This window comes from Camelus ferus, chromosome 3 (assembly GCF_009834535.1).
Source record: "Camelus ferus isolate YT-003-E chromosome 3, BCGSAC_Cfer_1.0, whole genome shotgun sequence".
Lineage (NCBI taxonomy): Eukaryota > Metazoa > Chordata > Mammalia > Artiodactyla > Camelidae > Camelus > Camelus ferus.
In genome coordinates, this window is record NC_045698.1 from 93196207 (window position 1) to 93221117 (window position 24911).

At 54.6% G+C, this 24911-nt stretch overlaps 1 protein-coding gene across 1 annotated transcript in view; it reads left to right on the forward strand.

The window, feature by feature from the left end:
• The window catches only part of TCF7 (transcription factor 7), a 32541-nt gene that overhangs the window by 2118 nt on the left and 5512 nt on the right, over positions 1-24911 (forward strand). Inside the window, 5 exon segments of the mRNA XM_032476735.1 lie at positions 19785-19896; positions 20776-20866; positions 23731-23850; positions 24327-24489; positions 24597-24704. Coding sequence (XP_032332626.1) covers positions 19785-19896; positions 20776-20866; positions 23731-23850; positions 24327-24489; positions 24597-24704 — 594 coding nt within the window.

Below are 24911 nucleotides of genomic sequence, written 5' to 3' on the forward strand. Positions count from 1 at the left end.
TTACAAAAAATTCAAATTAGTGTTTCAGACCGTGTTCAGTTGGCCCAAACAGGGGTGAGATTAGAGCTTCAAGAGTACATGAAAGGTCTGGGGACTCTGGTGGGCGGGTGTTGGGAGCAAATGTAGGCCTGGTGCAGGTGGGGCCAGCAGTGGGAGGCTCACACAGCTAGTGGTGGGGGTCACCCAGAGGGCGGAGAGTGACTGCCCAGCTGTTTCAGATCAGGAGTGAGAAGCGTTGGTTCTGAAGGCTGTTTCATGCTGAAGCTGGTGGGACGTGAGAAAATGGATCATGTCTTCCCTCCAGAAACCCAGGATGGAAAACCTGGCAGACAGCTGACTAAAATGAGCTCTTTGCCCTTTGGACTCCTGTTCCTCCATCTGTAAAGGAACATGTTAGTTGAGGGTTCAGTCTGGCTTTCTGCTCTGGGGTGGCTCCATCATGGGGTACTTCTTTCCACTTCTGTGGGGGAAAGGGCTTGTCTTCTGACCTTGCCACCTGACATAGCAGCTCTCCCCAGAAATCTCTACAGTGCATGAGCTGATACTTAACAAAGATGTTTTCAGGGCCCCCTACAAGATGTAAAGCCTTAGATTCGAGGCCAAGTGGTGGGACATAACCCACCACTGCCCAACCAACAGCAGATGAGTTGTTTAGACAGGGGGCTGGGGTCACTGTGATAACCATGACTAGACCAAAGGCCTAAGCCTCAAAACAGTCCTAGCAAGGCAGGTTCCCTCCAGCCTCTTGTGAGTCCACAGAGGCACAGGGAAAAGACAGCATGGGCAAGTGGTAGGAGAGTGCCCAGAGTGGCAGCGCCTGGTTCTCCGTAAGGGTGTGGTGATGGGACCATTCAGTGTCCTTTAGATTACACTGGTCAAAGTTTAGGCAGATGGAGGGCTGCCTACAGCAGTCAGAAGTGAGGGCTGAGGTAGGCACACCACCATGTCCCTGGCCTGAATCATTTATTTTGTTCAACTTTGGAATCTTTCTGAAGCTACAGCAGATGCATTTGTGTGTTACACCCTTTCTTATAGGGACAAATCCCTTTGTCCTCCTCCCCACCCAGCTGTAGCCTCCCACTGCCTGTCTTCTGGGAACACAGGGGGACATCAGGTTTTGGAGCTGACTTTCTGTGCCCTGGCATCAGCTGCTCCATGGGCCTGGGGAGAAGGACGGAGGCGGGGGCCTAAGTTGGGGAGATGCTGGGTGAGGAAGGTGTACATGAATGTAGGGAACCCTCTTAAGCAAATCTGATAGCTACAAATGAGTAGCAAGTAAGAGGCTTAGTTGCTTGTGTTACTCGAAGAGTTGTGTGAACATTTAAAATATGGTTGAGTTTCAAAAAGCAAAATTAATTGACCCCATGTTTTTCAAGCACATTTATCATGTGATTTAGGGTTCAAGTATCTGGAATGAAGAAAACTCTCATGGGGGTCAGGAACTCCTTGCAGGGGCCCTGACGAAAAACCACCTTTGGAGGTTTTTTCCGAAACTGTGCTTTCCCCCAGCCCATCTTCAGGGAACAGATGACACGCTGTCCAGCCACTGTCCTTGGGCCTTAGAACTAGCTACCCCCAACCCTGCCTTTGCTTTTTGCCCTCTCTGAGAGAATCTAACTGCTCAAATCACTTGACCTCCCCAGACGGTGGGGAGAACCCATGCCAGGAACCCCTTTATCCACTTGTGGGTTGAATGCCCATGTGGCTACCACGTTGGAGGCCTCAAAGCAGGCAGATTCGAACCTTGGCCAGGAGCAACAGGGCGAATGACCACCTCACAGCCAACTGCCAGGAGGCAGAGGGAGATTTTGCCCAAAAGGTTGCTGCTTTTTGGTACCTGGCTTCTTGCAAACTCTGTTTTAGAAAGGGGAAATTAGGTTAAAGTTTATTTCATGGCTAACGTTTCTCTGGCATCTCATGTAGGCTTGCATAGTTACTGGCCTAGACCAGTAGCCACTGCTTGTTTTGTGCTTGCTGTGCTCTAAGATTGAAACGGGACGAGCTGTGGGCTGTTCCTGGGCTAGGCTTTGAGGGATTCTGGGGTGAGTACGGCATCTCCTTAGAGAAACTCAGAATCTTGAACTGACAGTCTGGTGCACATCCTCATCTCAAAAAGGTTATGAGGCGATGTCGCGCTTCTGGCCCCTTCTATGGGCTCTGCTTGGAGCCTGTGGCCTGGAAGGCTGCTGAGCCTTTTGCCATTTAGATGATGCCCAGAATAGGCCAATTCATAGAGACAGAAAGTAGATTTGTGGCTGCCAGAGGCTGAGAGAAGAGGAGAAAGGGAAGTAACTGCTAATGGGTGTGGGGTTTCTTTTTGGGGTCATGAATATGTTCTGGAATTAGTGGTGATAGTTGTACAACCTTGTGAATATACTAAAAGCTGCTGAATTGTATATTTTAAAATGGTGAATTTTGTTATGTGAATTACATGTCAATTTTTTTAAAAAGAGCTGAGCTGAGCCTTTTGGCTCTTGCAGTTACTGGGGGCTGTTTCCCTATGCCTGACCTCCACTGCTGTCCTGGTGTCTGGGCATGTCCCAAGGGCTCTGGTATGGAGGAGCCACTTGAAGCATTGGACTCATCTCTGTGTTCCTGGCCATCGGGCTCACAGTCCCTGATTCCAAATTCTGAGGTCCAAGTGAGGGCCGTGCAAGTGAGCCCTGGGGGAGCAGGAGGTGAGGGTACGAGCAAGACTTGAGCAAAGGAAGGAAGTGCTGCTGACGCATGGCCAGCCTGTCCAGGGGAGCTCTGCAGAGATGCACCCACCCAGCCCTCCACACCCCTCCGAGAGCAAGCAGCAGGGCCTTGCTGGCTAGGGTGAGTGATGGTTGGTCACCAGCCCTGTGGTTGGAGTGAAGCCTGTTAGGAGGGAGTCTGGCACCAGCCTGGGCACTGGACGGACCAAAACCAGCCTCTGCCTCTGGGAGTGTGTAGCTGAGCAGAGGAGACAGATGAATAGACCTGGATCCCTGGCCAGAGGAGTCTTGTCACAAAAGGCCCTGCTGAGCGTGTCCTGGGCAGAACTGTCCCCGACTTGGGCTGTGGCAGAGGGTCCGCTGAGCAGCTTCCTGAAGGAGTTAGAGCTGTGTGACAGATAAAGAGGGGACTGGCAGGCACCTGAGCTCCCCTCCAAACATCCCAAATCTTCCACTTCTTTAGTCGCCGTCCTCCAGCCCAAGCCACCACCATCCCTCCCCTAGAGGGCAGGAACAGCCTTCTCCTGGTCCCTCTGCCCCACTTGGGTCCCCACCGTAACCCCTACCCTAACCTCCAATCCAGGCTCCACAGCACAGCCAAACATAAGTCAGATCCTGTCTCTCTCCAAACTAAACCCTGTAGAGGCTTCCATTGCTCTTGGAGTAAAATCCAAGCCACTCACCACAGCCTGGGTGCCCAGGTGGCCAGCGCCTGCTAACCTCCCCTCCTTGCCTGCACCAGACTCTTCCTCTCTCCCTAAAAAGCAGCTATTGCAGCCATCAGGTTCTCTCCCATCTCTCCACCTTTGCACTGGGTCCCACGGCTTCCCGTTCTCTCTAGCTCTTCACATAGCTGCCGCCTTCTCATTCCTCACTTTGGCCTTATCCAGATGTCACCTCCTCAGAGAGACTGCTTCTGACCACTCAAGTGGGACCCTCCACCGTCCCCTCTGGGCCTTGGTTGCCTTGCCCACCCTGGCAGCTCTTCAGACCAAGGTGGTTGGCACTGCCCTATGATGTACTTGCCATGCTTAGGCCAAAGGCAGTTCCTCTGTCAGAAGGCTCTGGACTTCTGAGCCTTAGTTTCCTCATCTGCACAATGGGACTGACAAGCCCTCCTCCCAGAGCTGGAGTGAGGACTGGAGGCAGCAGTGCTAGGGACGTGCTCAGCTAGGTGCCAGCTTGGCCTGGGCTTGGGGGTGGAGGTTTGGCCATGACTGATCCCTTTCCCTTGCTGTCCTGGCTCCCCTGGGACCAGCAATGGCTCAGTGGGAGGAAGGCTTCATGTGGACTCCTGTCTATAGAGCTGTCTCCACTTTGGGCCATGGGGTTTGGGGCTAGGATTCAGGTGTACAGGCCCTGTCCTCAATGCCCTACCTCACCCAGGGATTCTTGGGAGGAAAAGTGTTATTCCTGGGGCCAGGCTGGGAGCCATAGCCACTCATCCCGTCCTGAGAATCCTTTCCCACCACTCCCAAGATTTGTCTGAAAGGGGCCTCCCTTCCTCAGCCATACAGAAGCCCTTTACACAAGATGTTAAGTGCTTAAGCTATTTTGTAAGAGAAAAAAAAGGGAAAAGAACTTCATGGCCATTAGCCTCTGAACCACTCACAGGGCTTTTTTCACACGGCTCCTCCGCCCCCGCATCGGGGTGCATGTTTGCAGGCCCCCAGGCAGTGCCCGTGTTCAGCTGCTTTATTTGTTTCCCTCATCTTTATTGTTCATTTCTCCATCATGTGGCTTCTAGTTTGCTCACAGGTTGCCTTCTCTACCAGTGGGAATGATGCTCTGTACAAATCACCCTATAGTTTCCATTTTGATTATTTTCCTGGAGCATAATGTTCATGGAGAATTATGGGTTTGAGAGATAGGAGGAATTGAGGCGCTTTGCTTTCCTGTGTCCCCAGTTTGCTGCAGGTTCCTTGCAGTGTCTGAGCACAGCCATCTTGAAGTTTCCCCTTTTTGTTGTTCATTTAATAGGTTCGTGATGGGCAGTGAGACTTAAAAGTAATTTTGACTTGCATTCCTTCCTGACTTGGAAGGCCATGTGGTATTGGCTGTGGTATTGGCTGTGGTATTTGGAAAATCTGCAGCCCCTTCAGCTGCTCCCAAGGTGGGACTTTGTTTCAGGGGGCCTGTCTGATGCCTTTCACGGCCAGGAAAGTGCGATGAAGGAGGCCCATCCTGCAGACCCCTGCTCCCGCCTGCCCTCAGGGGCTACAGTTTTAGGGCCACTTGTCCACTCCTCCAGCTCAGCGGGGTAGAGGGCCTGACAGAGAGCCCTGGGGTCATCGCCAGGTGTTCTTTCCCCACCCTATCAGGGTTTCACCAAACCAGCTTCCACCACCAGTGAACGGGAATCTCCATACTAGCTCTGCCCACCTCCCCGGCTACCCCGAGACTCAGGTGTGAGTGGGGTTGAAGCTGGGAGGACTTGGCCATCCCCTCTCCAAGGCGATCAGCAGCCCCAGCCTGCACCCTCCTGGATCTCCTGAGACCACACCCACCCTGTGGCCCTGTAGGAGGGAGGTCTAGCTGGGCTGTAAGAATGGGCTCCAGGGGCGCTGGTTTCAATGTGCATAACTCCTGAGGTCAGAACGGATTAGGGTGGGCACAGAGCCACATGGAGTGGGGCAGGAGGAGCCACAGCCTCCCTCTGAGCCTCCCCGGGCAGCTGTGGTCCTGAAGCCTTACAGTCACACTCCCTCACACCTTGTGATGGGCTGCTTCCTGCCACTGTGTACAAACAAGGCTCCACTGGAGGAAACAGGTGTTTTATCAGGTCACAGCACCCCCCCCCCCAACAGTACAGTGCACAGATCCTTGGGTAACAAGGCTCCTTCTGTAGGTGGGGACAGAAAGGCCAGAGTGGAAGGGGAAGGCATTGAGTAGGAAGATCCACCCTCAAATATCCTATCTATCTGCTGCTCCTTGGCTGAGTGGTCCTGGGTAAGTTGACCCCTGTGGACCTTAGTTTTCTCATCTAAAAACCAAGGTGGTGAGGGTTCCTACCTCCTTGGGTTGCTGTGGAATGGAGCTTCATGAGTGGAAGCCACTGTGGGAGGGATGGTCAACATGGTGGGAATGGCCCTGGTAAAGGACCTGGCCCTTGTGCCAGGCAGGTGCAGTACTCCCGAAGCTGAGGTGGACCGACGACCCCGAAGCTCTGCCTTCCTCAGCTCAGTAGCCAGCTTCCCCGGGGCAGGGCAAAGAGGATAGCTGTCTGGCCCACCCGGCCCTCAGCTGGTTGACGACTTAGTGCCAGCTCTATTTAGAATCCTTGTCCAGACCCCTCACTGGTATTTACTGAGCCCCACATGTGCTTGGCTTTGGCTGAACACAGAGGGGATGGCTGCCTCTGCCCCCGTAGAACTCAGTTCTGGCAAAGCAAAGAGACTGTTCATGAGGCTCACAGTCGGCCACACTGGATGAGGGGTACTGGGGAGTGAGAGAGACCAGTGTGGGCAACCAGGGGAGAATTCCAGCTGGCCCAGAACCTGTGAAGGTGATAGTGGGAGGACGCTCTAGGTTGGAGGATAGTTTAAGCAGAGGAGGAGAGGCAGAAATTAATATGTTCTTCGTCATCAGAAGGGCTGCTTGAGGCCCACAGTCTGTGAGGCTGTGACCCTCATTCTCAGGCGCTGCTGATTCCAGAGCCTGGGAGTGGCTAGTGGACACAGGCAGTGAAGGGCAGGATGGTGCCCACCAGCAGATGGTTTGAGTTGGACATAGAGGGTGAGGCAGGCAGAGCCAGCAGCTGGGGCAGGTAGATGCTAGGAGGCGCAGTGGTGATTGGAGAAGTGCGAGCAGGGCCAAGGTGGAGGTGGGCTCTGGGCAGGGGAGACTGGAGCCAGCTGGCACATGCAAGGCAAGAGTGCCTCGGAGGGGGAAGTTTAGTGTTATCATTTATTTCTTTTGACCCTCAGTCTCTCTACAGGGTCACGAATCCAGGATCTTGGCCCCTGTTTACTGGGCCAGGGGTGGCCAGTCAGCCTCTCCCAAAAAGCCCAGTTTGCCCATGATAGGAGGGGGCTGTAATGGAAGGAAGCCAGGGACCAAGGGCACCTCTTGCCCTGGCTGTGTGACCTCAAGCAAATGTTAACCTCTCTAGGACTCAGTTTTCTTCTGTAAATGAGAGTGGGGATTCCTGGCCATGAGTATTTCTTTGGTTCAGATAAGTGTCTGCGGAAGAGGTTTGGGTGGGCCTCGGGTGGGCCTCAGTTGGGGCTGTGTTGGGCATTGCCCAGCCTCCCCACCAGGCAAGAAGGAATTGTGGGGAGGGAGGGACAGGTGACAAGAGTCCAGCTGAGGGTATTCTGACTAACTCTGACCTGGCTCTGGTGGCAGTAGGCCCAGCTTCCCAGTCTGCTGGGCCGCCTTCTGAAATGCATTACCAATGCTTTGTAAACTCCACATCATTTGGCCACATGAAAGCCTGAGATCTAAAAATAACCACTCCCAGAGAACGCTCCGCATTGGCGGGGTTCAGCTGACCTCTGCACGCACACCCACCACCAGGCCACCTCCCTTGCCAGGGAGCCCCTACTGGCAGGGCCACACCCACTCACCCTCCCAGTGTGGGCAGCCACTGCCTAGGGCCACTTTATCTGGGTACAGATCTCATCTAGCTGGTCTAGGCTTCAGGCCCCAAGGCCTTACCCAGGGCAGAATGTCTGGAGGAGCCAGGAAGAGGCGGCTGAGGGTGTGTCAGTAGCCCCAGGACCCCTTCCCCAGCCCCATACATGCCTCGCCTGTCTGTGGGAAGCTTGTTGGGAAGCCAGTGGAACCATCTTACAGATGAGGACCCTGGGGCCTTGCAGAGGATGAGCACAGGATGCGGGACTTGGCCACCGTGACATGGTGAGGAGGAGGGCCACTGGCTGATGTGCTGGTGTGAAAAGGGCAGGGTCCTGCCTGGGATCCTGTGGTGTTGGTGGAGAATCTGCCCCAGCAGGAAGGCAGGGCAGCTGTGGGTCTCCAGGCTGCTTGGGTTGACTCTGCCCTACTTTCTGTGGGCTCCCTCTCCCTATGGTCTCTATGACCAACTGCAAACCACTCTTTTCCCTAAAAATAAACATGCTTATGGGATTGGGGGAAGCTTTGTAGCTATCAAAGGAAATAATAGGGTGTTTAAGAAAATTACATTGCATTTTAAATAACCAGCATGAAAGTCATTAAGTTTGAAGTTTCATTCAAATCAGATGGCTCTGTGGCTGGCCCGGTGGCCAGGCAGGCAGAGGGTGGGTGGGCCCTCAGGGATGCTGAGCAGCAGCATGTGGAGAGCTTTGCAGCAGCAGCAGTGAGGTCTCTGCTGGGTACAGCCCGGATCCAGGCAGGGTGGCCCTGAGTGTAAGCTGGGCTGCAGCAGCCCCCCCAGAGCTTGCTGGCAGGCTTTGAAGCAGTATGCAGCCAGGGAGCCTCCCAGCTGTGGTGGGCAACCTCGTGGGTGGGGCTGGGGGGGCCACAGTCCAGAGATGAAGCTGGGATTGCTAAGGCCACAGGGCTGATGGCCATGCTGAGGTGGGGGTTTAAGAGATGGTAGTTTGGATCACAAGGGCTGGAAGGGATCTACAGGGCCAGGACCACATCTGTCCTTATCACTGCTGGAATCTCAATGGTCAGCACAGGGTGTGACACGAAGTAGGTGCTCGTAAACAGTTGTTGAAAGAATAAACACAGCCACAACAACAGTGCATGTGTTGAGAACTTCCCAAGTGCCAGACCCGTGCTAGGGACTTTTAATCCCAGTATCAAGGGCCCTACAAGAAGCCGGGAAAGTAGATACTATTATTGCTCTCGTTTTACAGGTGGGGAAACTGAGACTCAGAGAGGTTAAGAACGTGCTAGTATCTGGCAGAGTCAGGACTTGGACACAGGTCTGTTTTACCCCAAATCCCATGCTCTGCCCCTTTGCTCTCAAATGTGTGGAGCTGAAGGCATTGCAGGCTGCAAAGCTGAGCATTACTTCCATTCCTGTTTGGTTCATGAGCTGGCTTTCTCTGGCCTCAAAGAAAGACTTGGCCCTTACTGCACTCCTGGTCATGACCTCAGAGCTCTGGGCCTGGGTCAGGGCTGGACCAGATGCCTGGCAAGAGCAGGGCTCTTAGGGCCAAAAGGGCTGTGTTTCTTGGTTGAAAGCAGGAGCTCAGGGCTTCCAGAATAAATACTACTTGGAAAGGTGTTTATAAATGACATTTAAGATTACCTCAGTTGTGACGCATGATGCAAGGACAGGTAAGAACTATGTATAGATGGAGTCCTTTCTAACTCTGGTCCTGGTCCTGGCTTAGCTTGGCGCCCACTCTTTGACTTCTTTGGGCCAGGTGCCCTCCTCTTTGTGGTCCAGGGATGGGCTAGAGGGTGTCCTAGGCCCTGAGGCGATGGGAATGGCTGGACTGAGGAATCTGAGAGCGTCCCTGGATATAGGTGTCCTCCCTCCATCCCCCACAGGAAAGTTGTTTGGGAACCAGAGCCGCCTGTTGGCCTAGCTGGGGCATTTTGAGAGTTTCTTCTTCTACCCTCATCTGCACTTCCCAACCCCACCCCTCAGCTCTGGTCATTGAAGGCCAGTCAGGAGCTCAGGAATTTGGCCTGACAACAATCAGACAGTAGCCCAAAGGAAATCGAGGGCCAGTAGCCTCGGACTAGCACAAAGGCTGGCTTCCCTGAAAAGGCTTGGTCTAGGGACATGCTTGCCTTCATCTTTTGTTTTTTTCTTCATTAATTTAAAAAATATTAGCAGACACAAATATTACTTCATTCAGTCCCCATGAGATACGGACATTGAACACAAAGCATGCAAAGACTTGTACCTTGTAAGTGCTGGAGGAGAGATGTGAACTCAGGCATCTGCCTTTGTGTTCCTGCCCTTACCCCATGCTATCTGGCCTTGCAGGCAATATATCTAGCCATTCATTTTTGAAAAATTAGGTTTTATAGCAGCACCTGGGTCCCCTTGGCTCCCCTGTCCCATTCATCCCCACTTCTTACCCCCCAGGAATTTGGTATTTTGCCCTCTCCCCTGTACTTTTATACTGTTAGACCCAGGTGTGTATCTGTAAGAGCTGTTTGGTGTGGTTTTTGGAGTCCCCTAACTCAACCTCATTAGGGGGCTCCACCTCAAGAGGGCCCCTGTGGCAGTTGGAGCAGCCCTGCCCTCCTCCCTCTGCTTACACTGGGCATGAGGGGCTTGGGTGGGAGCATTCTGGGGCTCGAAGCCTCCAGCAACCCCTTTCCACTCTTTGCCTTGTTTCCCTTGGACTGAGCCCAGGCAGAGCCACAAGGGCCTTAACTGGCAATAGCTGCAAGGATTAGACCAAGTAAGCTTCCTGACCATGGCCCCAGGGCAGAACTGTCCTCCTGGGGCTGGTACAGGCAGCTGAACAGACCAGGTAACTCAGAGACCCCCATCTGGTCTTTGCTCCTCGGAAGCTGGCTGGAATCAGTCAGGACAGGAATGCAGAGCGAGGGCTCAGATGAGACCTCCAAGCCTCCTCTCCCTCACACCCTCGAGCCACTGCTGAACCTTAGCCTCCTCAGCCTCCCTCTCTCCGGGCCCTGCCGGGGCTCTCCCAGCTTCCACCCCTAGGCAGCACACTTACTCTGTCAAGCCCTGGTGAGAGCCACCCCAGCTGCCAGTGGCTGTCCCACCCCGCCTTGCATGTGGAGGAGGAGAACAGAGGCCAGATCTTGTGGGAAGAATGACTTCTCATGGCTCCTTTAGTCATTTACAACTGAGAACCAAAACCACCCCCTATGAGGGCAGGGTGAAGACACCTTTCACATAGGGCTGGTGGAGGTCAGAGCTATGCTGTTAGACAATTTTTTCCAAGAAAGATTATTGCAGGGTGTTGCTGGCAAAATCAGTGATCCCAGGTCCTGGGTAGGGGGAGGTCTTAATGCGGAGGGAGGGGGAATCCGGCAACCGTGGCTCCTGGGACCACATGTAGTCTCCATGCTGGCAGGCTACCAGCTGGCCTGTGAGGTGTCACTGAGTGGTAAAGACCTCTGGCCAGGAACCCCAAAGGGCTGGATTCAAGTCCAGATCCGTCTCTACTTGCTCTGAGATCGTGGGCGAGTCATCTGAGCTCTCCAAGCTCCCCTTTCCTCATCTGTACACACGCCTCAATGCGGCTGGGAAGACTGATGGGATTCTGGTGGGGGGACGGGACTCTGCTAGGTGTGCGGTGTGTCGGCAGTAGGCTGTCAATAACGGGGGCTGCCATCTCTAAATCTGCTCCTCTGCCGCTTTCTTCACGCTTTTTTACAAAGCCTTTTGGTTTTGCTCCCAGGGGAACAAAACCTCTGCACTCCTCAAATGTGTCCTTCCACACTGCCATCCACAGCCTGAGCGGCGGTTGTACCCGGCCTGCCTCAGCCTACGTGGGCTCCTGGATGGCTGGGCGCTGAGGGACTGGGTACCGACTGCTGGGCGGGAGGGATGCCCAGCCCAGGGCTGCTGCAGAGTCCCCACACACTGTCGGTGGCATCAGCGAGCAGCTTGGTTGCAGCAACTCCCGGAAGCTTACATTTTCCTCTAAAAACATCCTGTCCTGAGGGGCGTTTACCTCAAAGAGGAGGAAGGAAAACAAAAGTAAACGAATGCATAGAAACCACTGGAGGCTGTGGGCCAGGCCACTCAGCTCAGTGAGGTTCCGCTAGCTGGGCTGGGTCTAGAGCACGCCTGTGGTTTGCCAGGGCTGCATGCAGGGACTCAGATCCTCACCTCTGCTGTGGCAGGGACCTGTTATCTGATGTCGAGGCCAGGCAGCTGATAGACTGACCACACTCACCTGGCAGGGCTCTGTGCATCCATGGCAACAGTCCTATGCTGGCAGACAGGGCTGGAGTCTCCTGGTCCACAAGGGTGTGGCCCAGCCATCCCCCAGCCCTCCATCTCAGCTGGCCAACAGCCACGGCTCCATGCCCTGTGGTGGGCGTCTGGCACAAGGCATCCGGCACGCTGTGGGCGGGGAGCTTGAGGATCAACCTGGGGAGAGCACCATGTCCTGGGCAGCAGGGCCCAGAGAGAGGGGCTGGGGATAAAAGGGCATGAGCCCAGCTAGGGTGTACCTGCAGCAGCCCACAAATCAAGGCCTGGCTGATATGCAGGTGAATCCCCTTTGGAAAGGGGAACTGCCTCCTTCTGGGAAGTTCATTCCCGTGGTTCCATGCCTTGAGGGAGCTTCCCACTCAGCAACTGGCCAGATTCCTTGGTACTTAAGCACTGTTGGTGCTAGACAGTGGATCGCCAGCTCCAGACAGAGGCCGGGGGAAATGTGGGCCCTGGAACTGGGAGAAGAGTCTGGAGGAACTGATCAGGGCCAGAGTAGATGCTCAGGGGCAGGCCTTGGATAGAGCCTGGCTGCGAGCTGATAAGCCTGGCTCCTGGCAATGCAAGGAGGAGAAGTGAGAACTGGAGAGGGCCTTCTGAGCTGGGCCACTGTGTAGGGTTGTGCAGGGGAGCTGGGCCAAGGAGCTGAAACCCAGCTGGCACCATGCTTCTCAAGCTGCGTGCCCTGGTGTGAGTTCAGGTATGTCTTCAGAGGAAGGGGTACTTTTTCTACTTAGCACAAAGGCACCACATGAATTAGTGGTGGCCCTGGCTTTGGTCAGTTCTGACTACCAAGGTATTGCAGGAAGGAAGAGATGGAGTAGGAGGTAACATGGGGTCTCAGGTGCCAGGCAGGATATCCCTGACTCCTTGCAGTGGTCCCAGCTCCTCCCAGCTTCCTGTGTACTGCTGTGACCCTGTGCCCAGCCCCAGCCAGCCCCAGCCAGCCCCAGCGCTGCCACATAAACACCGGCTCACATTGGGCCCCACCCATACTGCTGGAGACTCAACTTGGAGGGCCCAGCAAATGGGGGGAGAGTTGTTCAGGCGGAGGGAACAGCATGGCCCTTGGGGCCAGGAGCCCTCAGTGTCTGGGGCACCGAGGGAGAGGAGGGGAGGGATGAGAGAGTAGCTGTCTTGCAGCACTGAAGACCCTGAGAGCCCTTAAAGGGGTCCGCAGCACTGAGCTGATGGAGGACAGTGTATGGGAAACCTCAGCACCACTGAGCTTCATTTCCCTCATGTGTAAAATTGGAATGATAATGCCTGCCTCAAATGGGTTGTCACATGTGACATTTACAATACTTAGTTTCACCTCTGTGCACTTGGTGGAGAGAATAATAACTATGGAGAGCCCACCTTTCTGTGTGGCTCCAGGTGTGGATCTGCCACTCCTTCTGTGGACTCATCCCCAAGGGCCTTTCCCCAGCTCTAGAGCAGCCATCAGAAACAACCCCCACCCCCCCAGGCAGGAGCTGAGAGACTGAAGGCAGCTTCACCGCAGATGAGCGGGTGGGCATGCAGAGGTTCTGGGGCACCAGGGATTCTAGAGGCCTTCATTCAACAAGTCTTAGTGAACATGCCAAATACAGAACCTGGAGAGGCAGAGATGACTAACAAGCTGATTCTGCCCTCCAGGACCCCCAAGCCAACCTCTGCACCAAGTGGACATCTCTGCCTGCTGGGCCTGTGGAACCCCATCCAGGTCACGTCCTTTCCCAGGAAGTGGTCCTTAGACTGAGGTCAGGATGAGAAGGAACCAGCCTGGCAAAGAGCAGGAGGAAGTATGGGAAGTTGGGAGGGGAAGGCGGAAGGGGCGGGTAAAGGCGGTGAGGCAAAGAAGAGCTGGATACCTGGGTAAGAAGGAAGCAGGCCTGTGTTGTTTGGGCATGACTAGTGTGTAGTTGTGCCATGGTGAGCAGGGGAGATGTGGGCTGGGGACATGCAGGCCATGTCCAACTATCACCATTAGGCAAGCTGCCAGTGTCAGCAGCCCTGGCGGGCAGGCATGGGGTATGGCTAGAACCCCAACCCCAGGGTCCCAGAGCCTGCTGAAGCATTTATAGGGTCAGGAAAGCACATGGCCTCGCAGTCCAAGGGTCTGACCAACTAGGTTGAAGAAGGGAGAGACTGAATTTAGGACCGGGACCCCCTGGCCCCTGCTCCCCCCTTTTCTGTCCACAGTGACCATAGGGCTTTTGCAGTACAATGGGTGGAATGTCAACTCTGCCACTATGAGCTGTGTGACCTTGAGCAAGCTCTGTAACATCTCTGTGCCTCAGTTTCTTCATCTATCAAATGAGGATAATAATTATACCTATGTCATAGGTTTATTTTAGGAGTGTATGAGTTAAACTCTGTAAGGCACTCAGAACTATGTCTAGCATATGGCAAAAAATCAGCTGTCATTAATAGAAGCTGTTCCCTTGGTCTGAAACATTCTTTTGCCTGATACATAGTAGAAGCTTAGTAAATAAATCCTGATTGAATGTTTCTGCTGATAGTGATCAACTGCGATTTCTGGTGCAGTGTGTGTATGTGTGAGTGTGTGTTAGTGGAGGGGGTGCTTCTGGCACAGTCCCCTGCCAAGGGGAGGCCGCCTTGGGAGGGCCATGTCAGGCCTCCCACGCTCCCCATCCCCCAGGCTTGAGGCCAGAGGAAGCGGCAACTTTCTTCGCTGGGAAAGTGTTGTGGGGCTCAAGCATTTGGGGGTTTTTAGAGTCAACCGTCAGAGGCGAGGGAGTTTCTCTGCTGGCGGTGGCAAGGGCTTTCAGGGTGCACACAGGCTGTGAGCAGACCTCTGCGGTCTGCAGGGAAAATGCCGACTGTGTTTATTTTTCACCTGAGCCTGCAGGAAGTGGGGTTGGGGGGTGGGGAGAGGGAGGCGGGAGCAGCCCAGCCAGGCCCCAGCTCGACTTCAGAGCAGAGGAGACCTACCTCAGGAGTCCCTCATTTCCTCCTCCTGCCCAGCCCTGCCCTAGGGCCCCTTCCTGGCTCCAGCCTGCTCAACAAAAGGAGGGCATGCTGGGGCACCAGAATGAGGAATTTCCAGCCATGGGCTCATGAAAATATCCCAGAAGGACGAGGACCACCTTTGGGACCATAGGTTTTGAACTGGCATGGGGAAGAGCAGTAAGAGCAGTGCCAGTGCAGGAAGGACCGCCTCTGCTAAGGCTGTGGCAGACATGGCCTCGCAGTCAGTCCAAGGGCCTCAGAGTCCTGCACTCCGGAGGGGTACAGGGGAAAGGGACTGTACACAAACGCCAAGAACGGGGGTCCTGGAGTGTCCTGTGCAAGGAGTATGGACTGCTATTGAGTCTTCCGTTCGTTTACACATCCTACCATGCTGTGAGCACTTACTGAGTGCCCAGCTCTGTGCTTGGCACTCTGCCCTCAGAGGTAAGGGAGATGAAGTTGTGCCATCGAGATGCTCAGGGACCGGTGGGGACAATCAATCCAGGCCTGCCTCCATCCCTTGGAGGTTGGGCACAGTCACCATTGGAGGAGGAGAGGAGGGGCTCCCCGTACACAGGCCAGGCCCCAGGCAACTCCTCCCTGTTGTCTCGGCAGCCTAGCCCTGGGACAGCCTTGTGCTGGGGCCATGGAGCGGGACGTTCCAGTGGCTGAGGGGGCCGTGGGGCCCTGCACCAGACAGTTCCCCCTGGCTATCACCACCAGGCACAGAGGGGGTCTATGGAGTGAGGTGGAGAAGCAGCCTGCATGAACGTGGGAAGGACTGGCCGGGCCATCAGTGCCCTGCTCTGGAGTCTGGCACCTCAGGGCTTCCAGCTGCCGGCAGGCTCTCAGCCCTAGTTCTGCCCACCTGGCACCTCTCCTGTGGTTTGGCTGCATACTCCTGTTTAATGAGGCTTTTCCCCAGTTCCTAGGGAATGCTGGTTGCCAGGGTGAGCCCTCCGTCCACCAGACAAACCACCCCCACCCCGCCTGCCATCCCCCTGCCCGTCACACACACACATACCAGGCCAGAGGCTGTAGGCAGAGCTGGATTCCTAGGTCTAGACTGAGCGGTGCTACAACATGAGGCTTCACCAGCCTGGTCAAGGAGGCTCAGCTCTAGCCGTCCCTTGGGCCAGAGGGCTCTCCAGGGATTCCTGGCCAAAGCTAGCCCTCCCCAGGGAGGGTGGTTGGCTGAGAAACATGCTGTGGAATCACCCTCTCCCTGACTTGGAGCAGACACCCCACACTCCCCACACCCTGGGCAGAGTGGGACTTTGGACCTGACTTCCTGGAGCTGGCACCTTGGACCCCAGGCCCTGCTCCCAAGGGTCAGAGCTGCCCACTTCACTGCCTAGGCTTACAGTCAGGGGGGCCGACAAGCCAGAGCCAAGGGTGGATGGCAGGGCCTTCTCTGAAGCAGAAGTTTAGACTTGAAAGCGCCTAGTGCAGAAGGACCTGTGGAGGGTGTTCATTCCTACTGGGCTGGAGATCCAGGCATTCATGCCCTTAGACAGGAAACGGTGGAGTGCCTCCCGCCAGGGTCCCAGGTTCCTAAGGGAGTAGGCCCTGAGGTTCAGGCTCCCTGTGTGCCATGAGGCTTAGGATCTGGCTACCACTGTCTTGGGAACCTATCAAGGTAGAGAGGCCCCTGAGGTTTCCAGGAAGCTTTCCACCTTCAGAGGCCCCTGGCTCCTGCTCCTAAAAATTCTAGGGTAAAGCAGGATTTTTGCATCTGTGACCAGTGAGGTAGGCAGGGTTGATATTCTCATGCTCATTTTACAAGGGCCAGACTGGCCCAGGATCCTATGGTGAAAAAGTCCGCAAGCCTAGAGCTGCACTTCCAGCCCACTTCCCATCACGGCCTGGTGTGGAAATTGTCACTGGAGTAACCAGAGGAGGCTAGAAGCTGAAGCACCCTTGGCAAGTCCTGGCATAGTGAGCGAGGAAAGAGGAAGGTAATGGGGTTAGAGAGGTAGTTAGGGGCCTGGTCACACAGTTTTGTGGGCCTGGGTCAGGCTGTCGGAGGCTCTAGGCTGAGCAGCAATGTGATCTGATTTCTATGACTGCTGGATGGAGGCCTGAGGGAGCAGGAGGCTGCTGCGGTCACCAGGTGAGAAATGACTGTGGCTTGGACTAGGTGGGGATAGGGTGAAAAGAAGAAGTGGTTGTGGGGGAGGGTATAGCTCAGTGGTGGAGTGCCTGCCTAGCATGCATGAAGTCCTGGGTTCAATCCCCAGTACCTCCATTTAAAAAATTAATAAACCTAATTACCCCCCCAAAACAAAAACAAAAACAAAAAAGAAATGGTGGTTGGACTCTGATATATTTTGAAAGCAGAGCCATTAGGATTTGCTGACAAATCGGATGTGTAGTGTGAGAAAAAGAGCGTCAAAGATGACTCCAAGCAGTTTGGTCACAGCAGCTGGAAGGAGGGAATTGCCATCAACTAAGGAAGATACAGTGTCTGGGGCAAAAGTCAAAGGTTCTACTTTGGATGTGTTGTTTGGGACATGCCTACTCTGAGTTGTTGAGTAGGCATTTGGAGAGTGGCATTCCTAGGAGAAGTGGGGCTGGAGATAGAGATGTGGAGTCATCAGATGAAGACTTTTAAAGCCATAAGCCTGGATGAGAGCACCCTGGGAGGTGAGGATTGATAGAGAATTGAGGGCCCATTTTGGATCAGGTCAGGAAGAGGATGAAGAGCCACAAACATGGCCGAGAAGGAGTGGCCTGTGAGGCTGGAGGAAAATCATGGAAGTGTGACATTCTGGAAGTGAAGTGAGGAAACTGTTGCAAGGAGAAAGGAGATACCAGTTGTGTTCAGTGCTGCTGAGAGGTCAGGTAAAAGGAAGACTCAGAATTGACCACTGATATCAGCAACATGGAAGTATTGGGGACCTTGACAAGGGTCACCTGGTAAAGTGAGGGGGCCAGAGACTGGCTTGGATGAAGGGATAAAGAGAGCTGAGAACCAGAGGCAGTGAATGGGGACAGCTCTGCTGAGGTTTGCAGTAATGGGGAGCAAGACTTGAGGTGGCACCTAGAGGATTTACAGGTGAGAGAAATGGCAACCTGTTGGTACCCTGTTGGGACAAAGATTGGGCTTGCAAAGTGCTTGGCAGAGTGCCTGGCATGTGGCAGGTACTCCGTACATGAAGGATTTCACGTGCCCCACACACCCCACACCCATCGCCAGTCTACTCCTCTCTCTCTTGCCAGCCACCTGCAGGCCTGGACCCCACGTTCCACCTTCCATTCCCCCATACTCCTGATCTGTTACCGTTGTGTCTGGTTTGGTGCTGGGGATAAAAGAAAGCCTGAGAGTGCCACGAGATTCCCCCAGCTCGCTCAGGAAGCCTGGCCTTGGATCAGCAGCAGGAAAGTCACTGCAACCCAGGCCCAGGGATGGCATGGCACTGTCATCACTCTCCCCAGGTGATGCTCCCAGTGGGCTGCCAGGTGTGTCTGCCATCTCCAGACAAACTCCTTTCAGCATAAGACCAAAACGTCTGGCCCGTGTAAGTCCTGGCACCAGAAGGCTAGGGAAGCCCTATGAGTTGCATTTCCTTATGACATGAGGGACATGAGGAGCTTCCTGCATGTCCCTTTCCCATTACCTGACATCAGAGTAATGGAGTTCCTGGGTATTGTCTTGCTTTATCCTCACAACAACCCTATGATCATCTCCACTTAAGACAAGGTAATGGAGGCTCAGATACTGTAATAAGTTCTTAAAGGCCAAGAACTGAGCGTGGTCGGTGGACACTTCCTCAAGCTCACAGTGGAGAGCCCTCCTTGGGGCTGAGAGGGAAGTTCTTCTGCCCTGCCCCAGGAGGCCAGCTGGGGGCTCTGGTCAGAGGTGAGGCATCAGGCTCAGGAAGAGGCTGGTGCCAAATCCATGCCAGCCCCAAAGGAGGAGCCACTGCTATTAGAACATTAACTCCTGCCTCAGAAGGCAGGCTGATTAGCCCTGGTATGTAAGGCTCCTCCTGGTGGGCAGACGGATGAGCAGGTGGCAACGCCAGCAATTTCCCAAGCCCTGAGGGGAAGGGTGCAGCTTGCAGCCCAGCCTCAAGCTCCCCTGGAGGGAGGAATGTGGGGAAGGTGGTGGCTGTTGCTGGGAGGTGTGAGGCCCTGTGCCCCCCTAGGAGCCCATAGCCACCCTTCCCTCTAGCCCCACCCTGGACCCCCAATAGCCAGTACCAAGGGACCTGTGCCAGGCCTCCTCACCAAGAGCTACCCTGACCTTCCCCAGACCTGGTGATAAAGGGATCATGAACCCCGTCCGTGAACACAGGAGAGGAAACTGAAGCCCAGGGATGTTAAGGAGTCTGGCTAAATTCACCCAGTGAGAAATTTCACCTGCAGGGTGGGAAGGCGCCCAGACCACAACCTCATTACTGTCTTGCCCCACAGATGTCCCTTTTCTTCTGTGCCGCGGGGTCAGAATTCACTCATCTGTGCTCCTAACAGCAGCATCCCTACAGGTGGTCTTTTCTAAGTGGAGCTGAGCTTCAGTTGTAGGTGATGTCTCCAGGACCCTGGCTTGCACAGGTGTGCACTGAGGATATGCAGAGCCGGGCCGCAGCCCAGAGCAGCAGACTCCCTGTGGCTGGGTCTCGTGGGGAGCCCCCTTCCCAGCCTGAGTGAGTCATCTCATGACAAATCCATGTGACTAGTGTGAAAAGTAAGAGTCCTGTGGTGCTTAGGAAACAGGAAGTGTGGAGGCTGGGGGGACTGGCCGCACCTGGCCCCACCTCCCCTGAGTTAGAGGACCGAGGAGGGGGGTCCCTTCCCTATGTCAACAAATCCTCTTAAGCCTGAGGTGATTCCAGAGGGTCAGACTTAAGACCCCCAGTCTGGGGGCTGAAGGAGGAAGAAAGCAAGCTTCAGACTGTCCTGGGGCTGGAGGCTTGTGAGTAGCCCACTAGAAAAGCCAGAGGGCCTCAGAGAAACTGGGAGATCTCTGAAAGCAGGAGGCATGAAGAATTTCCTGTACAGAGGAGATGTGCCTCCTAGAATTGGGGGCACAGAAAGACCAAGAGGCTCTCTAGGAAGTTGAACTGCTTGGGCAAAGTTGGAGGCAGGCGGAGACTGCCAGGAGGGCAGGGCCACTGAACACAGGGTGGCTTGAGTGGGGCCCTGTCCTGTGAGGCATGTGGTTTTGACCACTCCACTTTCCTTTGACAGTTGGGCTTCCTGCACACAGCTAATTGGGGCTCTTCCTATACGTGCACCCCAGCCCTGTGTCTTCCTCAGGTCACCCCCATTCACCCACCCTCCTCGTTTTTCAGCACAACAAGGCCAGTCAGCCTTCCCATGGCGTTCCCCAACTCTCTCCTCTCTATGAACATTTCAGCAGCCCACACCCCACACCAGCACCAGCCGACATCAGCCAGAAGCAAGGTACGGATCTAGGATGGGGAGGGACTCAATGGGACCCAGAGCCAGGGAGTTGGGGCGGGGGGCAGTCAAGAGACCAGGTGGCTGGACCCTTTGTACAAATGGAGAACCGGGGGCTGCACAAACTCAGGGCCTCCCAAAATGCCAAGAAGAATGAGGGGCCTGAGGATACCAAAGAGCTGGGGGAGAGAGTGCCAGGTCAAAATTTGAAGGCTTCAGGTTGAGATAGGAATCTAAAGCCTGAGTGACTATCCAGTGCCTGTATGGGAGCAGGCCTTTGTGTAAAGTTAATAAATATAAAACTTGAAGCCTTTCTTTGTGTAAAGTTGATAAATACAAAACTTGAAGCCTTTCCCTCCCCACAGTGAGAAAATGGAAAGTGGTGGTTGTGACGGCTGATTCACCTCAGCCTCAGGCAAAGTCATTCTGAAATCAGCCATTGTCGGCTGTGGGAAATCTGCTGACTCAACCCTGGGGAGGAAGGGGCAAGGTGGGTGTGTGGAGCCCTGGATCCCCAGGCCAGGGGGTCTGCCTCCTGCCCAGAAAGCTAGGCTAGAGCCCCCAGCAGAGATGGCCAATAGCAGACCAGTCCTGGACCAGGGTGTGGTGAGGTCTGGCCTAGACGACTCCAGCTGTGCCACTGGCCAGCCAGTGTCCTTAGGCAAGTCACCCAAACCCTCTGCCCTTATTTCCCCTAGCCTGTAAATGGGGTGCTATAAATTATCACACTGGGATAGTCCTAAACAAACCAGCATGTCTGGTCCTCTAGCACAGGGAGGTGGGATCTTAGGAGGGCTCCACAGGAGGCTTTAGGATGCATTAACTAGCTGAAGTGGCCTCCAGGTCGGGCTGGCTCACTTACTTGGCTCCTCTCCACTGCAGGAGTTCACAGGCCTCTGCAGACCCCTGACCTCTCTGGCTTCTACTCTCTGACCTCAGGCAGCATGGGACAGCTCCCCCACACTGTGAGCTGGTGAGTGAGGGCCCAGTGGGAAAGGGGTACCTTGTGCTGTTTGGACTCATACCTGCCCTTCCGTTTTCCTCCTGCACCCTTCTGTGCCGAGCACCTAGCTGCCAGCTCTGAGTAGGTACCAGAGGCTGGCCAGCAGCTCTATCTGCTCATCAGCCAGCCAGACAGACTCCTTTTGGGAAGGCAGGAAACCTAGCTCTTGGTCCCAGCCCCAGTCGCACTTGAATCCCACCTTAATGTCTACGAGACTTGAATAGGGGAACCATGGGCTGTTCAGGGCCATGTTGAGTATGTGAGGAAGAAAAGGTAGGCCTGAAAAGGGAAGTGACAGCATGAATGATCACAAGAGAGGCTGTTGCTTTTTGGTGGCCTGGTGGACAGGGGGCTATTTCCCACTCGCCTCAATGTCTACTGCTGGCTGGTCCCTTCCTTGGCTGAGCTGCTTGAAGGGCAGGTTCCTCCCTGCCCCTGTGGTACCTGCTTGAGTTCAGGCCCCTCGCCAGCCTGCTTGAGCGTCTACTAAAGCTGGGCCAGGAAGAGCCAGCCTGGATCCCATTTGCTAGGCCAAAACATGGGCCAGAGGGCACGTCTTCAGCTGGAGTTGGGCCTCCTACGTGGCCCTTTGTTCATCAACCACAGTGTGACCCGGGCAGGGCTCTAGTCTCTCTAGGCTGGGGCAATCACCCAATGGCAGGAAAGCTTGGCTTCCCAGGAAGGCGGGGCAGGGCAGAAGTCCAACCATGGGCGCCCCTGCTCCTTTCCCCTTGCCCTTTATCCAAGTTCAGCTTACTCTTCCATGTCCAAATTCTCTCTGGATAAAGTTCCACCTTGAAAATAAATCAGGACTACCCCTACTAGTACCTCCCAGGATTGAAGTGCACATGGCAGGTTCTGGGTACCAAAGCAGCGCTGCTGAAGCTGGTTCATTCTCAGGTCCCTGCCCTCTCAGAACTCAGCCCACCTAACACACAACTCGGGCAAGTGGCCGGACAGTGACTGGGCACTGTTAGCAGTTCCTTGGGAACTGCAGGAGCCCAGAGGGATGCCTCATCCATCTTGGACTCTCAAAGGCTTTCAAGAGAAAGGATGTTTTGGGCCAAGCAAGACCATGATGGATGACCAGGAGTTGAAGCAGACAAAGTAGAGCAGAAGAACAATCCCGACAGTGTGAACAGTGGGTACAAAGCCCGTAGGGCAGGCATCAACCCTGTATTGGCAGGGAAATTTCAGGAGGCGAGGCTGAAGGGGAGTTCAGGGGCCTACTAAGCTGGGTTCCAGAAGAATGATGCCATTTCTATCCCTTAAGCACCAGTAGAGGGAAGGTAAGTCTGTAGAGGGAAACAGGTATAGCACAGGTTGCCCTCCGGTGGCAGGTGTTAAAAACATACATTGGAGAGGTCTAAGCAGAAGCCAGTTTGCCCTATTACACTAGGGGTCAGGCCCAAGCAAGGTGGCGAAGTCCTTCCCCACCTTTGGCCAGTAGTCAGATTGCTAACAGCTATCTCTCCCAACCACAGGCCCAGTCCTCCTCTCTACCCCCTGTCCCCTTCCTGCGGATATAGACAGCACTTCCCTGCCCCCACCGCAGCCCCTGGCGCCCCCTACCCCAGGTGAGTCCCCTACCCTGAAGCTAGGCTCCTGCTTCCTGTTGCCCAGGCTTCAGTGCCCACAAGAGGCCATGCCCAGGCCAGTGCTTGCCCTGTGTTAGTCGTCTGTCCATCTGTCCGTCTGTCATTCTGCAGCCCCATGCTGCCCTGTACCTGAGAATGAAGCCAGTGGGAGTACAAGAGGCCTAAGCCCAGGCCGTACTGTGCAGAGCACTGCAGAGCAGGGAGAGACAGTGCACTCACCTTTGTTGTGTATCCCTGATGAGAGAAGGGTAGGCGGGGCAGGACAACTCTCTTGGACATCCCCTGAGGTCTGCCCAAGGCAGCACCTTTTACATGTGTCTCCAACCCCCAGCCCTTAGGGGCTACATGCTGAGACTCCATACCTGCACAAGCAGCAAGGGACAGACTGGTGTCCATCGAACAGCCAGAAAGTTGGGGGTATGTGTATACGTGTGTCCTTTCACTTAGCTCACTCCCTCAGTGACAGAGCCATGCCAGGTAGGAAACAAGGAGTTCAGCAGACATTTCTAGCCCTACTGGAGCTCGTAGTCCCAGGGTGGGAGGTATAGACAAAACAGCAGCAGCTGAAGGGATACCTGGGCGATGGGGAAGCCCCCAAGGAGACTCCAGCCATGTCTGATGGGTCAGGGAGAGCCTCATGAAAAGGAAGCTCATGAGGGGGACAAAGGGAACAGCAGTAACAGTAATAGCAGGAGATGGCTGGGGGTGGGAAGTGATGGGAAACAGGAAGGGGAGACTGGGGGGGGATGCAGCTAGAAACGTCAGCAGGGTAGTCATGCAGGACTGTGCAAGGCCTAGGGAAAAGCCTGAGTTTTATCCTATGGGCAGTGGGGGAATTTTAACACAAGTGGCCAGGAGCACTCAGGTGTTTTTAAAAGGTCACTCTGGCTGTTACATGGAGAGAGGACTGGGAGGTCAAGCAGGAAAGCAATGAAGCCCACAGGGCAGCCACAGGCTGAGGCTGAGCTGGTGAGGGAAGGAAGTAAGAAGGGGACAGATTCAAAAGCTATTTAGGACTTAAGTAAACACCTGAGTTTGACATATATGTAGATTTTGTCGATGTGTCTGTGCAGTGTGTTGGGAGCAGGTATTTGTATATTTCTGTGTAACTGTTTGCAGGCCAGTGGAGGTGGGGCATCTATTCACTTGTCCTCATGTCTGTGCAGGGGCCTCTCTGTGTTCAAAGGTCTGGCTCATACGTTCCCGGCTCAGTGTTAACTCTCCTTCTGCCTCTAGGTTCACCCACCCATCCCTGATGTTAGGCTCTGGTGTACCTGGTCACCCCGCAGCCATTCCCCACCCAGCCATTGTGCCCCCTTCAGGGAAGCAGGAGCTGCAGCCCTATGACCGCAGCCTGTGAGTGAAAAGACAGGAGGGAGGGGAAGGGGTGAGGGTAAGCAGACCTCAGGGTACACATTCCTCCCACCAGGCCCAAGACCTGCTGCCTGGAAGCTCCAGAGACTGCCAAAGGAGGCCTCTGGTCAAGCTGTCTTGTGGCATTTGCCACTGACCAACCACTGTTTTTTGATCCTCAGAAGCAGCAGGGAGGGGCGGGATGGAGAACGAGTATTTAGTTTGAGCCAATAGGGAAGGGGCTGGAAGTCCTGCACATACTTTCCTTACTTAGCAGCAGTATTCCTATAAGGAACAGTAACTTAACTCTGCTCGTCTATTTTGAGGCAGCTAAAAAAAAAAAAAAAAAAAAAAAAGACTCCATTAAAAAAACCCTAGTATCCATGCATTTACATACATTCTAGACACACTAGAAGAGAGTGGTAGCATTAGGTGGACACCATGGTGGCTCCTGAGTGATCTGTTTATGTGCCTCTCAGGAAGACACAGGCAGAATCCAAGGCAGAGAAGGAGGCCAAGAAGCCAACCATCAAGAAGCCACTCAATGCCTTCATGCTGTACATGAAGGAGATGAGAGCCAAGGTCATTGCAGAATGCACGCTCAAGGAGAGCGCTGCCATCAACCAAATCTTGGGCCGCAGGGTGAGGATGAGGGGCAGGTGGGCTGGTATGGGTGGCCCCAGACTACCTTCACCCTGGTGCAGCCTGCTGACTCCCTGATGCACCCCCATGTGCCCCCTCCCCTGCAGTGGCACGCATTGTCGCGAGAAGAGCAGGCCAAATATTATGAGCTGGCCCGCAAGGAGAGGCAGCTGCACATGCAGCTATACCCAGGCTGGTCGGCGCGGGACAACTATGTGAGTGGCCAACAACATACAGTAGGGGAACCTTCAAAATGTCATACTCCAGGCCACAGTCTCACCAGGGAAGGCAGGACTACTGTCCTGAAGGCACAGATGAGGAGGGGAAGTGGTGGAACAGGGGGTCAGAAGAGGACCAAACAAGGGGAGCTGCCCCTAAAGGCTGGCTCATGTCCTATTTCCCCCCAGTGTGCACTTCCACAC